General features: G+C 37.7%; 1 protein-coding gene and 1 non-coding gene across 2 annotated transcripts; one reads left to right on the top strand and one right to left on the bottom strand.

The window, feature by feature from the left end:
* Positions 1–1,196: 1,196 nt before the first annotated feature.
* LOC147924562 (uncharacterized) lies at positions 1,197–2,675 on the bottom strand. The gene is made up of 3 exons (XM_087496835.1): positions 2,182–2,675; positions 1,804–1,932; positions 1,197–1,695 (listed from the first exon to the last, which is right to left on the bottom strand). Exons 1-3 carry the CDS (start codon positions 2,673–2,675, stop codon positions 1,197–1,199), a joined length of 1,122 nt encoding a protein of 373 aa, XP_087352961.1.
* A 4,015-nt stretch (positions 2,676–6,690) lies between these two features.
* LOC147924561 (small nucleolar RNA R71) lies at positions 6,691–6,796 on the top strand. The gene has a single exon (XR_015587911.1). It is a non-coding gene; the product is annotated as a small nucleolar RNA R71 (small nucleolar RNA).
* Positions 6,797–15,464: the final 8,668 nt, after the last annotated feature.

The raw sequence follows: 15,464 nt of genomic DNA, 5'->3' as shown, positions 1-15,464 counted from the left end.
TTTCTTTCTCTTTTTCCTCTTTTCCTTTCAAAACAGCCAAGTTCCAAACCCAACAAGTGAACCACCTAGTCCTATCTAGTTTGAAAAATGCAAACTAGAACTACACAAGGTTTTACTCTTGTCAGTTCAAACCTAACACTTTCTACCAAGCTCAATCCCAAAAATAGGCCTCACACACACAAGAATAAACATGGCTTGAAAGAAGGGTTGGTTAAGGGGTAGGGGAACTGATTTTAAAGGTTTAATCAGCTACTTGGATCAACAAGAGTGGTAAAAAGGAGAAAGATGATCCAAATATGTATATGGTATCCATGAATTTAAAGCAATGCACACATTGATAATTAAAATTCAATATTAGGTTCTTATAAATAGGAAATGGTATCAAGTCACAACATGCTTCAATATAGACCAAATGCAATGCAGGAATTCAAGGGTTGGTTCAATCTTATGCTTCTAACTACTCATGGCATTGATCCTAGTCTAGTGAATAAGCAAGCTAACAAGAAAAACTCATCATAGATCCCTAATGCAAATATTACACAATCCTATATGAAACATGCTAAACAAGATCCTAATATGCAATGCAAACTACATGAACACTCTTTTTTTATAAAGATTTTTGCAAAAAAAATTTAAATTTTTAAGGTTTTTCTATGCCTTAGATGCTATGCAAATACTAATATAAAGATGCTAAAAATTTGAAATAAGAACACAAAACAAAATGTCAAATGCTATCTCAAACCTTCCCCCAAACTTAAATCACACAGTCCTTTGTGTGAAAGAAATTTGTAAGAGGATTCAAGATCAAAAACAAAACATAATATGAGATGCAATGGTATTTACAAGTGAAGGTAATAGTGGTACCTCAAGGGTTGTGGAAGAAGTTGTCCACATCCTCTTGCATGCTGTCAAAGGAGTAGTTGGGGTCTTGTTGGTGACTTGGAGATGGAGATTGGAGCAGCTCGACGACGGCGATCGACCGGCACTCGGTCGAGTGCGTGCTCGAGTGGGGGGGTCGAGCTGGACCGCGTGTGTCCCTCTCCTCTTCTGTTTAGACTCCCTTGCTTTCCTGACCATGAAAACACCAAAACAAAAGTCAAAATACCAAAATCCTAAGCAATATATATAGAGATACCTTAGGGACTTCCTCCCGAGTGAGCTTGTTTAGAGTCACTAAGCTTGACTTTTATAGCTCTTCAAGCTTGAGGGGCATCCTTGAGAAGCATTGTGCACTTCTCATGTGTCTCCTTCTCTCCGAAATATTTTTTAACTCTCTGCCCATTGACTGTAAACTCACTACCATCTTTGTTGAGAAGTGTGACAGCTCCATATGGTAAAATCTTCTTTATTTCAAAAGGACCTCCCCATCTACTTTTCAACTTCCCAGGGAATAACTTGAGTTTTGAATTGTAAAGCAAGGCTTGATCTCCAGGCTTAAAGTCCTTTATGAGAATCTTCTTATCATGGAAGGCCTTAGTCCTTTCCTTGTAGATTTTGGAGTTTTCATAAGCTTCCAATCTAATCTCCTCAAGTTCATGCAAATCAAGGCTTCTCTTAGCTTGTGCTGTTTCAAGATCCAAGTTCAGAAGTTTGATTGCCCATAGAGCCTTGTACTCAACTTCAACTGGAAGGTGACAAGACTTTCCATACACAAGCTGGAATGGGGTTCTTCCTATAGGAGTTTTAAAAGCTGTTCTATAAGCCCAAAGTGTTTCATCAAGCTTACTAGACCAATCCTTCCTTGTTGCTCCTACTATTCTTGATAGAATGGTCTTGATCTGTTTGTTTGACACCTCAACTTGCCCACTTGTCTGAGGGTGATAGGCTGTAGACATCTTGTGCTTAACTCCATATTTCCTTAGCATTCCATCAAAGATCTTGTTGATGAAGTGTGTTCCTCCATCACTTATCACAACCCTTGGGATTCCATACCTTGGGAAGATTATAGTTTTGAAAAGTTTAAGAACTACCTTGTGATCATTAGTGGGGCGAGCAATGGCTTCCACCCATTTGGAGACATAGTCCACTGCCATTAAGATGTAGACATTCCCATTTGAAGGGGGATTATAAGGTCCCATGAAATCAATTCCCCACACATCAAATATCTCAACTTCAAGAATTGGATTTTGAGGCATCTCATTCCTTCTTATGATATTTCCCATTCTTTGGCAAGCATCACACTTTATGATGAACTTATGAGTGTCCTTGAATAATGTAGGCCACCATAGGCCAGCTTGCAAGACTTTCTGTGCTGTCTTGAAAGTTGCAAAATGTCCTCCATAAGCAGAGCCATGACAATATCCTAACACTCCTTCAACTTCTTTTTCTACTATGCACCTTCTAAACAATCCATCTGATCCCTTCTTGTATAAGTAAGGTTCATCCCAATAGTATCCATTGATGTCTTTGAGGAGCTTCTTTTTCCTATAGGGGTCCATGTCTGCTGGGATTTCCTCACACACCTTGTAATTGACAATATCAGCATACCAAGGCAGATCCTCACTCTCTAGTGTCATCCACTCTTCCATCTCGTCCTGCTCGATCGGGCACCCGAACAGACTCGGCCGAGTGCCTGTTCGAGTGGTTGGTCGAGTTGTGAGCCGTGTTGCCCCAATCAGCATCAGTTTTTCCTCAGGCATTGAATCATCAGTTGGAATCTCCTCTTCTATCCTCATCCTGGACAAGTGGTCAGCTACTCCATTCTCTATCCCCTTTTTATCAACTATTTCCATGTCAAACTCTTGAAGAAGCAAAATCCATCTCAACAACCTTGGTTTTGTATTCTTCTTTAAGTAGATGTGCCTTAAAGCAGCATGATCAGTGTACACAATTACCTTGGACCCTACTAAGTAGCTTCTGAATTTTTCAAAGGCAAATACCACTGCTAGGAGCTCTTTCTCTGTTGTTGAATATCTTCCTTGAGTTTCATCCAAGGTTCTACTTGCATAATGGATCACATGCAGCCTCTTGTCTTTTTCTGTCCTAGGACTGCTCCTACTGCAAAGTCTGAAGCATCACACATAATCTCAAATGGAAGATCCCAGTTAGGAGCTTGGACTATTGGAGCTGAAATCAAAGCAGCCTTGATCTCCTTGAAAGCCTTCAAGCAATCTTCATCAAAGTTGAACTCAGTTTCCTTGCAAAGCAACCTTGTCAAATGGCCTAGCTATCTTTGAAAAATCCTTGATGAATCTTCTATAAAACCCAGCATGACCAAGAAAACTCCTTATGTCCTTGACTGTTTTTGGTGGTTGAAGTTGAACCATGACTTCAATCTTTGCCTTATCAACCTCAATCCCTTTCTCTGAAATCTTATGACCAAGAACTATCCCTTCTTCAACCATGAAGTGACACTTTTCCCAATTCAAGACTAGGTTTGTCTCTTCACATCTTTTTAAAACCCTGCATAAATTATCAAGACAAGAAGAAAAGGAGTCTCCATAGACAGAGAAGTCATCCATAAACACTTCAACAACATCCTCAATGAGATCAGAGAAGATAGACATCATGCATCTTTGAAAATTTGCTGGAGCATTACATAATCCAAATGGCATTCTTCTATAGGCAAAAGTACCATATGGACATGTGAATGTTGTCTTCTCTTGATCATTAGGATGAATAGAAATCTGGAAAAATCCAGAATATCCATCCAAGAAACAGTAGTGAGTGTGATTAGCTAACCTTTCTAGCATTTGATCAATGAAAGGAAGGGGAAAATGATCTTTCCTAGTAGCTGAATTAAGCTTTCTATAATCAATGCACATTCTATGCCCTGTAATGGTTCTAGTTGGAATTAATTCATCATGATCATTCTTTACTACAGTGATTCCTCCTTTTTTTGGAACACAATGTACTGGTGAAACCCAAGTACTATCAGAGATAGGATAGATTACACCAGCATCAAGCAACTTAAGGATCTCTTTCTTAACTACTTCTTTTAGGTTGGGGTTTAACCTTCTTTGGGGTTCAATGCTGGAGTAAGATTCATTTTCAAGATGGATTCTATGCATGCAAAGACTAGGTGAAAGGCCTTGAATGTCATCCAAAGTATAACCAATGGCTCTCCTATACTTCCTTAGCTCAACAACTAGCAAATCAAGTTTTTTCTTACTCAATTTAGCATTTACTATAACAGGATAAGTAGAGTTCTCACCTAGAAAAACGTACCTTAGCCCAGATGGGAGAGGTTTGAGCTCTACTTTTGGTGCCTTTAGTTCGGACCAATCATCTGCGTAGGACTTGGCGTTGCACTCAGTCGAGTGGCTTTGGTGCTCGGTCGAGTGCGTGCTCGAGCTGACGGTCGAGCTATCTGAAGTTGCTATTTGAACTGACCAGACTTCCTCTCTTTGTGCAGGTAATCCCTCAAAAACCTCTGGATGATCTGATTCTCTACAGGAGTCCAATATTTCTTCATAGGCCTTGGTTTCCTTATGAATGAATCCTTCCTCTCCACTTTTTGTTAAAGCAGTCCTAAGGTGATCTTGTTCAGCTAGTTCTTCCATCAATTCTCCTGATAATTTTTCCATCTCTTCAGTCCAAAAGACTTGCCCTCCAATGGTTGGTTTCTTCATAGCTTCTACAATGTCAAATGTCATTTTGAGGTCCTCTCCCAGGTTAAGATCAATCTTCCCTTGTCTCACATCAATTATTGCTCCTGCTGTAGCTAGGAAAGGTCTCCCTAATATCAAAGGGTCTTTTGGTTCTTCATCCATTTCCAAGACTACAAAGTCTGTTGGGACTTCTACTGCTCCAATTCTAACTGGTAGGTCCTCCAAAACACCATGTGGTAGTCTTATTGATCTATCAGCTAAGATCAAGGATATATTGCATGGCTTGTACCTTGTAAACCCTAGGCGCTTAGCAACTGATAGAGGCATTAGGCTTACTGAGGCTCCCAAATCACATAGGCATCTGTTGAAGGTTAAAAGGCCTATAGAGCAAGGTAGAGTAAAGGAACCAGGATCTCTTAGCTTTTGAGGATTCACTTGCTTTGTGATGATAGCACTACACTCTTGGCTAAGAATCACCATCCCCTGAACTTCTTTGATCCTTTCCATCACAGCATCTTTCAAGAATTTCTGGTAAGGAGGAATCATCACAAAGGCATCTATTATAGGCGATCTAAGCTCAATCTCTCTAACTTGTTTGTCAAACAATGCCTTGTATTTCTCAACCATCTGCTTCTTAAATCTTCCTGGAAAAGGTAGTGGAGGCTTGTAAGGAGGAGGAATGAACCGGACTTCTTTTTCGTTGGAAGTAACTGGCTTAGTTTTTTCCAGAGAGGCTGCTCGATCGGGTACTCGATCACACACTCGATCGAGTGAGTGGTCGAGTAGCTGGTCGAGTTCGACATCGTTTTCATTTTGAGTCTCTTCTTGTTGAAAACTCTCCCCTTCTTGATCACCACTGTCCTTAGTGTCTGGTAACGCTCCCTCTCTTGTTGGTAGAAACCTTCCACTGCGTAGATTGATAGCATGTGCAGATTCTATAGAGTGCATAATGGCCTTGCTTTTGCTGTTTGGGGCATTAGCTAGTTGGTTCTCCATGGTCTCAATCCTGGAAGTTAGTGTGTCAAACTTGGCATGGAGTTCATTGTAAGCATCTGATATCCTCCTGTTTAACTCAGCAAATCTGTTTGCTGCCTCAATCTTTCCTTGTGTTTGCCCAATCAACAACTGTTGCATCATAGCTCTTAAGTCTTGTTCTTGGCCTTGGTTAGTCTGAAACCCTGGTGGGGGACACAACTGAGGCTGGAACACTTGATGTTGTTGTTTGGGGACATCGTTTTCATTTTGAGTCTCTTCTTGTTGAAAACTCTCCCCTTCTTGATCACCACTGTCCTTAGTGTCTGGTAACGCTCCCTCTCTTGTTGGTAGAAACCTTCCACTGCGTAGATTGATAGCATGTGCAGATTCTATAGAGTGCATAATGGCCTTGCTTTTGCTGTTTGGGGCATTAGCTAGTTGGTTCTCCATGGTGTCAATCCTGGAAGTTAGTGTGTCAAACTTGGCATGGAGTTCATTGTAAGCATCTGATATCCTCCTGTTTAACTCAGCAAATCTGTTTGCTGCCTCAATCTTTCCTTGTGTTTGCCCAATCAACAACTGTTGCATCATAGCTCTTAAGTCTTGTTCTTGACCTTGGTTAGTCTGAAACCCTGGTGGGGGACACAACTGAGGCTGGAACACTTGATGTTGTTGTTTGGGGACATAGTTTTGTTGCTGTTGAGGCTCTTGAGGTGGATACACTTGGTCTTGTGGATTAGCTATATTGGTGCTCATATAGGAGAGGTTGTTGTTCTTGAACCCTCCTTGGTTGTAGCCTTTGAATCCACCCTGGTTTTGCATGTAACAGAGCTCAGCAAATTCAGTCTCCCCCTCTTGAACTGGAACCTCTTCTTCACCAATGAAGTGAATAGACTTTTGTTGGCTAAGAAGGATCTTGTCAAGCTTCTCATTGACCATCTTCAAGTCCTTCTTGTACTTGTCCTCTTGATCAGTTGATGATGACCTTATGGTTCTGTCATAGTCCTCATTATAGTTGCCATCTGACTGAGCAAGATTCTCAACTAATTCCCAGCATTCTTCCATATTCTTGTTAAGGAAGTTGCCATTAGAGGCTGTGTCAAGAAGCATCCTGATCTTGGGAAGCACTCCTCTATACAATGTGCTAAGTAGGGACTCATTGCTGAAGCCATGGTGAGGACACTGAGTCTGAAATCCTTTGAACCTCTCCCAAGCTTCACAAAACTTTCATTGTTTCTTTGAGCAAACCCAGAAATTTCATTCCTCAATCTAGCAGTCCTTGCATTTGAGAAGAATTTTGCCAAGAAAGCCTTCTTGCAAGCATTTCATGTGGTTATTGCTCCAGTAGGAAGAGTCTTCTCCCAAAGGTGTGCCTTGTCTCCAAGTGAGAATGGGAAGAGCCTCAACTTGAATCCATCTTCAGTCACTCCATTAATCTTGGTAAGACCACAGATTCTGTCAAACTCATCAAGGTGATCTAGTGGATCCTCCATTGGCAACCCATGGAACTTGTTGGCTTGAATCATGGAGATCAATCCACTCTTAGTCTCAAAATTATTATTAGGAACTGTAGGAGGCACAATACTAGCTCTTTGGTTGTGTGTGTTGGGTGCATCTCCAGCACCAATGTGCCTAGGTCTCTGCTCATGGTTTGCTTGTTGCTCCATGATGACTTGATCCTCTTGCTGAACTTGAACTACTCTTCTTCTCTGATGTCTCAAACCTTTTTGCAGCCTATGGATGTTGTCAAGAGGCTTTTGAAGATTGTCTTTCCCATTAGACCTTGTGTGCATCAACAGACACAAGTACAGACTCGAACAGGTACACAGTTGAGCTCAGGCTCGTGTAGGCGGTTAAGGCGACTGGGAAGTGGTGTCCAAATAGAGACGGCTTTTGACTCGATCAGGTGCTCGATCACTGCTCGGTCGAGTGGTGGTCGAGTGGTTGGTCGAGTGGGTACCTGAAACTCAAGACAACCCAGCAACAAAAGATTCGAATCCAGCAACTTCACAAGTGTATAAACGAACTTAATCTTAGACTAATATGGATCCTAAATGTCACCAAAACACACTGAAATGGGCAACGGCGCCAAATTGAAACAAGGATTTTTGTATGTGTGGGTGAATGATGATGAATGTATGTAATGGTGAGATATGAATGAATGGATGGTAAGGTGTTTCAATTCCCCTTATGCAGTTGCAGTATAAGAGGTGTCAATCCTATCTGAGTGTTTGTGAACAATTAAGACATGTATATGAGACTAAGTCAAGCCAAATGTAAGGGTTGTTTGTCACTAACAATCCTAAAATGAAAATGCAAAATGCAGAAAGTAAACTACAAGAACTAGATGCTAAATGTAAATGGAACAGAATGATTATGACTTATATGAAGCTAGAACAGAAATAGAAACTACAATAAATAAACTAATGCAAGACAATAATGAACAGGACAATAAGTAAATGCAACAGAAATGCAAATAAAATGAGACTAGAGATAAGACAGGACAACTACAAATCATAAACCAAAGTTCTGGGGAAGAACTCGAGCAAGCACTCGATCGAGTGTAGATCGAGTGCAGGGTCGAGCTGGACTAAACGCAAAAACAGAACAACACAATAAAAACAGAGCAATGCAGAAACGAATCAAACAACAAGCAAGCAACAGGATTAAGACTTAAAAATCAATAAACAAAGAAGGTCCTGAGGAGGGATTCATGGGCTGAACTAATCATTGTGGTTATCTAACTTGGTCAACAAATCTCAAGCAAACTATGAGCTAATCTCTAGACATATAAATCTAAGACAAGTTTCATCCACTCTCATGGCAAGAAACAATCAAACCTATGCATCTCTAGACTTGTTCTCACATAGTAAAGAGTCTACACAAGCAGGCATTAAGCAATACATCTCAAACCAAACAAGACCTCTAATCTCTTAGCAAGCCTAATGGTAAGCTCTAGATCTAGCCTTATCTATGCTTCTTAAACATTGGTGTGATGCTAAGATGCTTGAAATCAAACCCTACCTTCTCAGATATAGGATCAGCATTAAGAACATCTAGCCTAGAAGAGATCTACAACAATCAAGCTTGACCAAATCAAACAAACCACAAGATCAATCCAGCCTAACCCATCCTCAAGATCCTAGAGAACTACTCACAAGAACACATGATGAACAAAGTCAAAAACCCAGAAAAATACGAAACTTGCATCATTAGAAAGATGAAACAAAGATCTATAATATTGGAGAAAGAATTAAACTCGAATTCTCAATATTAAGAAAGTTATGGAACCAACAATATTGAAGAATTTAGTCTTTTCTCCTTAAAAACAAGTACAAGATCTAAGAAAAATAAAAGTGCAAAAAGAATAATTCCCAAAAGGGTAAAAACTAGGTTTAGAGAATATCTAAAAAGCTGGACTCTTTTGGTGGCTGCAGGTACAAGGCTTTATATAGGAGAGGGAGTGGAAGCCCTAAAAATACTAAAAGACAAAACAGTCAATGGCTCGGTCAACTCGACCTGTGCTCGGTCGAGTGGCAGGTCGAGCTGGCTTCTCTCGTGCATCCTCCACTCGGTCGAGTCCTCCTCAGCACACGGTCGAGTGTCTGGTCGAGTGTGCGGTCGAGTTGGACTCTGGACCTTGGTTCTTCAGCCTTAACTCTCTTGCTTTCCCTTCATGATTGCTTCACTTCTCCTCAGCATTGCTTCCATGCTCCTTAAGCTCCAAAATCACATGATTATGCATGAAAAGATGCAAATGCAATGCAACTAAACTCTAATGCATGATTAGTCCTAAAGCTATGCAATAATGGTGAAAATGGCTAGCAAAAGATGCAAAAGATGTGAATAAACTAAGGGAAAACATGGTAAAATATATGAACATCAGTTGTGCAGCAGATGGGTCGAGCGATGCGTTCCCGACCTCACCTAGATACCTGAAATACTCCGAAATGCACAATGTATGCAAGGATGATGCAAGAACTACCTAGACATGCAAAGTGTACAGAAAGGACTAGAAAATGAAGCAAAACAATGAGTTATCCTAGCTAAATGCATGATAAATATATGCTAGGGAGAGACAAAATATAGATATATCTGGTGAGTTTTCTGTAATTTTGTGCTTATGTGGTTGTTTTTTTGAGTTCTCTGTGGTTATTAGTGGCTGCTATGGCTGGGTTTTGGCTCCTGGGGATGCATGGAGCGGATTGGAGAAGATTGGAGACGAGATTTGGAGTTTCTGATTGAAGGAAATCGATGCTCGGCATCAGTGTCGATCGACACCAGTTGGGGTGTCGGTCGACACCAACGCGAGGACGGCTCGATAACTTTGGCGAGTATCGATTGACACCATGTGGAGGTGTCGGTCGACACAAACTAGGGGAATATCGAGCATGGTGTCGGTCGACACCCTTCTTCAGTTTCGACGGATGATGCGATGCTTTGTATATTGCCTGGTTTGTTTATTTGTTTGTTATTTGTGGCATGTAAAGATCTTATTGCTTGTGTGTATAGCCCAGTAGATGGGAGGATTGCCTCACTGAGTGTTTATAAAATACTCATGCATCTCAATTTGTGTTTGTGGTGCAGGTAAAGGCAAAGTGTGATCGTGGAATCAAGGCAATGAAGAGGAGGGTGTTCTAGGGACTCGATTGGATGTTGTCTGGCATTGCTAGGTTGCTAGAGTTGGATCATTAGAGCATTGCTACGTTGCTGGTTTTACGTTTCCTGATGATTGGTTATTGGATTATTGTTATACTTTGATATTGGTTATTTATTATTGGATATTTGTTGATTAATGTTATTGTTTCTGTTATCCGCTGTTGTGTGTTTGTGGTTAGGTGGCTAGTGGGTATGGGACCACTAGTTGTAGAGTATTTATTATTATTATTTATTATTTTAAGAAAAAAAAACGGGTCGGGTCGTTTCAGTTCCACTTAATGACTCCGCTGCTATCTCAGATGAGAGCTCTAATGAATTTGATCTTCGTACTGAACCGTTTGGTCGTGGTCTTCGAAAACCACGTTAAACCTTATGTTACTTACTCAACACGTCACGTTAAAATCCTCATCTCTCTCAAGCCTACGTCTTCTCCAGCATCTTCAGGTACTTTTTTCTATCCTATATCACATTATGTATCATGTGACAACTTTAGTTCTGACCATCAAAAGATTCTTGCAGCTTCGACTATGGTCGATGAACCTGTTACTTATAAGGAAGCTGTTCAAATACTAGAATGGCGTGAAGGTATGCGCAAAGAGATAGAACTTAACGAGATTTGGGCGCTTGAACGTCTGCCGCCTGGCATTAAAGCTCTTGGTTCTAAATGGGTGTATCGTCTTAAGTTTAATTCGGATGGTACACTTGAATGGTATAAGCCGCGGTTAGTTGCACTTGGTAATCACTAGAAAGAAGGTGTTTATTTTTCCGAAACGTTTGCACCTGTTGCTAAACTGTCAACAGTTCGTACCTTACTTGGTGTTGCTTCGGTTAAGAATTGGGAACTTTACCAAATGGATGTTCACAATGCTTTCTTACATAGTGATCATGACGAGGACATCTACATCAAACCACCTCCGGTTTTCCTTCCAGCTGATCCATCTCTTGTATGCAAACTTTAAATGTCTATCAATTTTCTTCGATAGGCCCCTCGTTGCTGTTTTTCCAAGTTGTCTACCGCTCTTCTTGACTATGGGTTTGTTCATTCTCACAAAGACAATTCTCTATTTACCTATAAGCGTGGAGTCGTTGTACTTCATGTACTTGTCTATGTTGATGACTTAATCGTTTGTGGTGCTGATTATGTGGTTCTCGCATTGTTTAAAGCCTATTTGAGTCGGTGTTTCAAGATGAAAGATCTTTGAATGTTGAAGTATTTTCTTGGCATCGAAGTTTCTCGTGGACCTGATGGCATTTTTTATCTTAACAATAAATATTGTCTTGATATTATTGATGAGTGTGATCTTTTAGGTTCTTGTCCGGTTGATACTCCTTTGGAGCAGAATCATAAGTTGTTATCTTCTAAGAGTTAACTGTACTCGGAGCCGGCACAATATCGTTGTCTGGTTGGGCGTCTTGTTTATCTTACTTATACTCACCCTGAGCTGAGTTATGCTGTAAACATTCTTGCACAATTCATGCAGACCCCGCTTGTGGATCATTGGGATGCATCTCAACGCTTGTTTGTTACTTATATTCTTTACCCCGACAAGGTGTCATTCTTTCTTCCACGGCTCATCTTCAAGTAAACACCTATTGTGATTCTGATTTTAATACATGTCCAACTACTAGGCGGTCTCTTAATTGTTATATAGTTATGCTTGGCGAATGTTGGCTCAAGGAAGCAGAGTATCGAGTCATAGCTATGACTTGTACGAAGCTTTTGTGGCTCATGGAAATCTTACAGTTATTTGGCGCGGAACACACTCAGCCTATGTGTTTATTTAGTGATAGTCAAGAAGTTCTTCATATTGCCGTGAATTCAGTATTTCATGAACAAAGCATATTGAGAATGATTGTTATTTTATTTGTGATGAGATTACTTTCGGTAACATTGCCAATGCTTATATTTCTACCCATGAACAGCCGGCTGACATCTTCACTAAAGCTCTAGGATGTGATCAGTGATATTTACGGTTTAAATCGGGCGTTTTGAGCTTACACGCTCCACTTTGAGGGAGAGTGTTAGGGAAAAGGATATTTTCCATGTCTTAGTTAGTATATCTTTAAGTATATATTCTATAGTTGTGTATCAAGTCTAATGTACCTATATATACTATTTGTTTATCAATAATAAACACAATACATTCTTTGAGATTTTCACAAGGCTCCAATTAGAAGGGTCAACGTGACCGGGAAGATAGTTCGTTTTTTGAAGACTATGGAGATTTAACTATGAGTCTTATCGTAATTCTATGTAACATTCAGTCTACTGTTTAGTAGAACGATTTCAAAAAGATAAATTCTTCTAATGGAAATGGGGTCAGCTCTCTGTCGGATGGGATAAACATTACTAGTTCAAAGAAAATAAATGAGAAATATCATACCTTTTAAGTATGTTCGGTTCTTTCGAGAGGATGGTTGCTACCTATCAAGATGTTTTTGCCTTTGTATATGAATGATGTGAGTTTTTTATATTTTAATTCAAATTATTATAAGATATGTAACCTGCATAGTTTATATTCTTAATGCATGGATCTATTCGAGAAAAGAAAAATAATCCCTTATAATTAGTGGCAGGCAATAAAGATATGGAATGATAGGTTAAAATAAATAGAGAGGTTATAATCAAATTATCAACAATCACACCAAATTGGTCGGTTAGGTGAGTCACAGTGATATAAACTTCAAACTACTTAGTTGGTTGGGCTTTCACTTCTATATACTTAGAAGCCTAAATAAATTAGGTGTTTTTCTTCTCAAAATGTCGGCTCACTTCGTACAGTCGATCTTGAGGATCTCAAAATGCACTGCAGCCCATTTAGGATTATTTTACATTACGTCTTTTCTTTTCATCTTGGATTACTGTTTAAAGTCGTAACAAATAATTAACATTTGAAGCTAGCCCAGTATATGCTTTAATTCCGGTTCAGTTGTCTGAGTTATCAGTTTTATATAAGCTTAAACCATATAAACATGGTCGTCTTAAATTATTTGTAGGTTTTTTTACAAATATTATTGTTAAATTTATAACTAATGTATTAAAGAAATCATGAAATTCTTTAACAAAAAAGAAATCATGAAATTAAAATAGTATAGGTCTCAATGTACAGATATATATTTTTCTAAAAAAATACAAGATTTGAGACAATGTTGAATGCTCCAATTAAGTCTGGACATTTGAATATTCGTTCGGTTCCGCGTATTTTAACTATAGGAATTTAGGATCCATTCATGTATTAATTAAATTTTAGGCTGGTTCAGTTTGGTTCTAGGTATCCAAAATATTGGAGAAAACATTAAACTAGTAAGTTTTATTAAAGTTTGGTTAAATGCTTACAAAAAGTTTGAGAATTTTTGTCCCGTAAGCTTTCCTGAAGAAAATTGTAACAGCTTAACAATATGATTTGTTTGCAATGTGCACTAATGATGCAATTTAGGTGGTGTAAGTATTTTAATTTTGTAAAAAACTTTTATAACAAATATTCTTTTATGTTATATCAAATCTATCTTATTTATGGGAAATGTATTTCATCTGAAACTGTGTGGTTTGATTTGTTGAATAATTTGAAAGTGTTTTCTCTAGTATGCTTCATTATTATATCTATTTCATCTTTAGATTCAATGTAGCTTAAATTTTATAAATAAAAAATTTAGAGATCAATTGTTTTTTTTACAGAAAATTAAATTATTGGTAAAAAATATATTTAAGTACAACAAATGGAAAAATACAAAAAAAAAAAAAAAAATAGTTCAAATATTTCACGGCTGAAATATATTTTACAAAAAATAAACGCAAATTTAAATAAACGAAAAAAAATTTACTTACATATTTTGTTTTATACAAACGAATCTTAAATCTCAAATAATAATATTACTCATAGGTTGTGAATGGTTGCAGCGGTTGGGGCGGACAAATCTATCTGCGAATCAAATCGTTTTTTGTTTACCATTCATTGTGTTTAGTCCGCAGTAGTGCGGTCTACAGAAAATAGAAACAAAACCGCAGCGGACCAACTGCGGACTGTTTTTCCCTACAAATAGAGTTGGACCGCAGCGGTCTGCTGTCCACACTTAAAACAGAGCGGTCTGGTCCTCAGATGGATTTGTCCGCCCCGACCGCAGTTACCATTCACACCCATAATATTTTATTTAAAATGATTTATTCCGCACATAGTGCGGACTGGTACCTAGTTTATTAGTAAACTGTGGATTTAAAGTATAGATTAATGTACATTATTACATTTTTATTTAATTAAAAATAAATACTATATTTTTAGAAATTAAATGCTGAATGGACCAATAAGGAGGGAGTGAAACCTTATAAATCATATGAAATGCAATAAAAAATCCTAAAGATTAATTTCATTTTTATCTCTTTTAGTACATCTTAATTTAAGCCATATTGCTAGGTTAAATTCTAATGATTTACTCTTTGTAGTAAAATTTTGGAAATGGAATATCAAATTGTTTTTATATATGAAATCATTAAATTGCAAAATTTTGAATTAAATAAACATTATAACGATCTTTATATAATTATATTTTTGGATCAAAAGAACTAAATATAATGATGAGTATACAAAAAAATGTAATACAAATTTTTTGGAGGTAAGAGAGAGTTAAAAAATTTGATTTAATAATTTTATTATAATAGTTTATTTTGTTAAAACATTGCATATTTTTAAAAATAAAATAAATATACATGAACAAAGATGATTTCTTTAGCTTAATTCCTTCATTGAGCTTTGATCAAAATTAGTATTCTTTCATTTTCATCCTATAATTTCTTCATTGAGCTTTGATCGAAATTAGTATTCTTCCGTTTTCTCATTTTTTTTCTAAATTATAATCACTTTTTTTCTATAGGATGAAAAGTGATTATAATTTAGAAAAACAAGTGTGAAAGTTGATTCTAATTTATTGTTGAATTTTGGGAATGTAGAAAGAGTTATGTTTTTTGACTATCCATAAATGAAATCACACTAAAGAGAGGTAGTTGACTATCCATATAAAGAGTTACGTTTTTTAAAACATATGAATATTCTTGGAGTTATGACAAAAGAGAAAATTAAAAGCAAATAGTGAGATAATATTCTTAGAGTTATAACAAAGGAAAAAATATAAATGGAAACTGTGGAGTTATGTATTGGGGACAATTTATTGACTATGAATTGATTAAATTTGTAAACTTAATCACTATCACATTTAATATAAGTAAAAAAAAGAAAAAAAGTAATTAACAGAAATCAACTAATAAGAAAAGACCAAAACTTTACTTTT

Source organism: Camelina sativa, chromosome 17 (genome assembly GCF_030686135.1).
Source record: "Camelina sativa cultivar CO46 ecotype springtype chromosome 17, ASM3068613v1".
NCBI lineage: Eukaryota > Viridiplantae > Streptophyta > Magnoliopsida > Brassicales > Brassicaceae > Camelina > Camelina sativa.
The sequence above is the reverse complement of the archived record's forward strand: the minus strand, read 5'-3'. Positions and strand labels throughout refer to the sequence as shown.

Coding starts and splice junctions, on each gene's coding strand:
- LOC147924562 (XM_087496835.1), bottom strand. CDS start 2,675: ATGAGGATAGAAGAGGAGATTCCAACTGATGATTCAATGCCTGAGGAA. Junction 1,933..2,181: donor ACTCATAAGTTCATCATAAA/GTGTGATGCTTG, acceptor AATCTTCCCAAG/GTATGGAATCCCAAGGGTTG. Junction 1,696..1,803: donor TATCACCCTCAGACAAGTGG/GCAAGTTGAGGT, acceptor TTGGGCTTATAG/AACAGCTTTTAAAACTCCTA.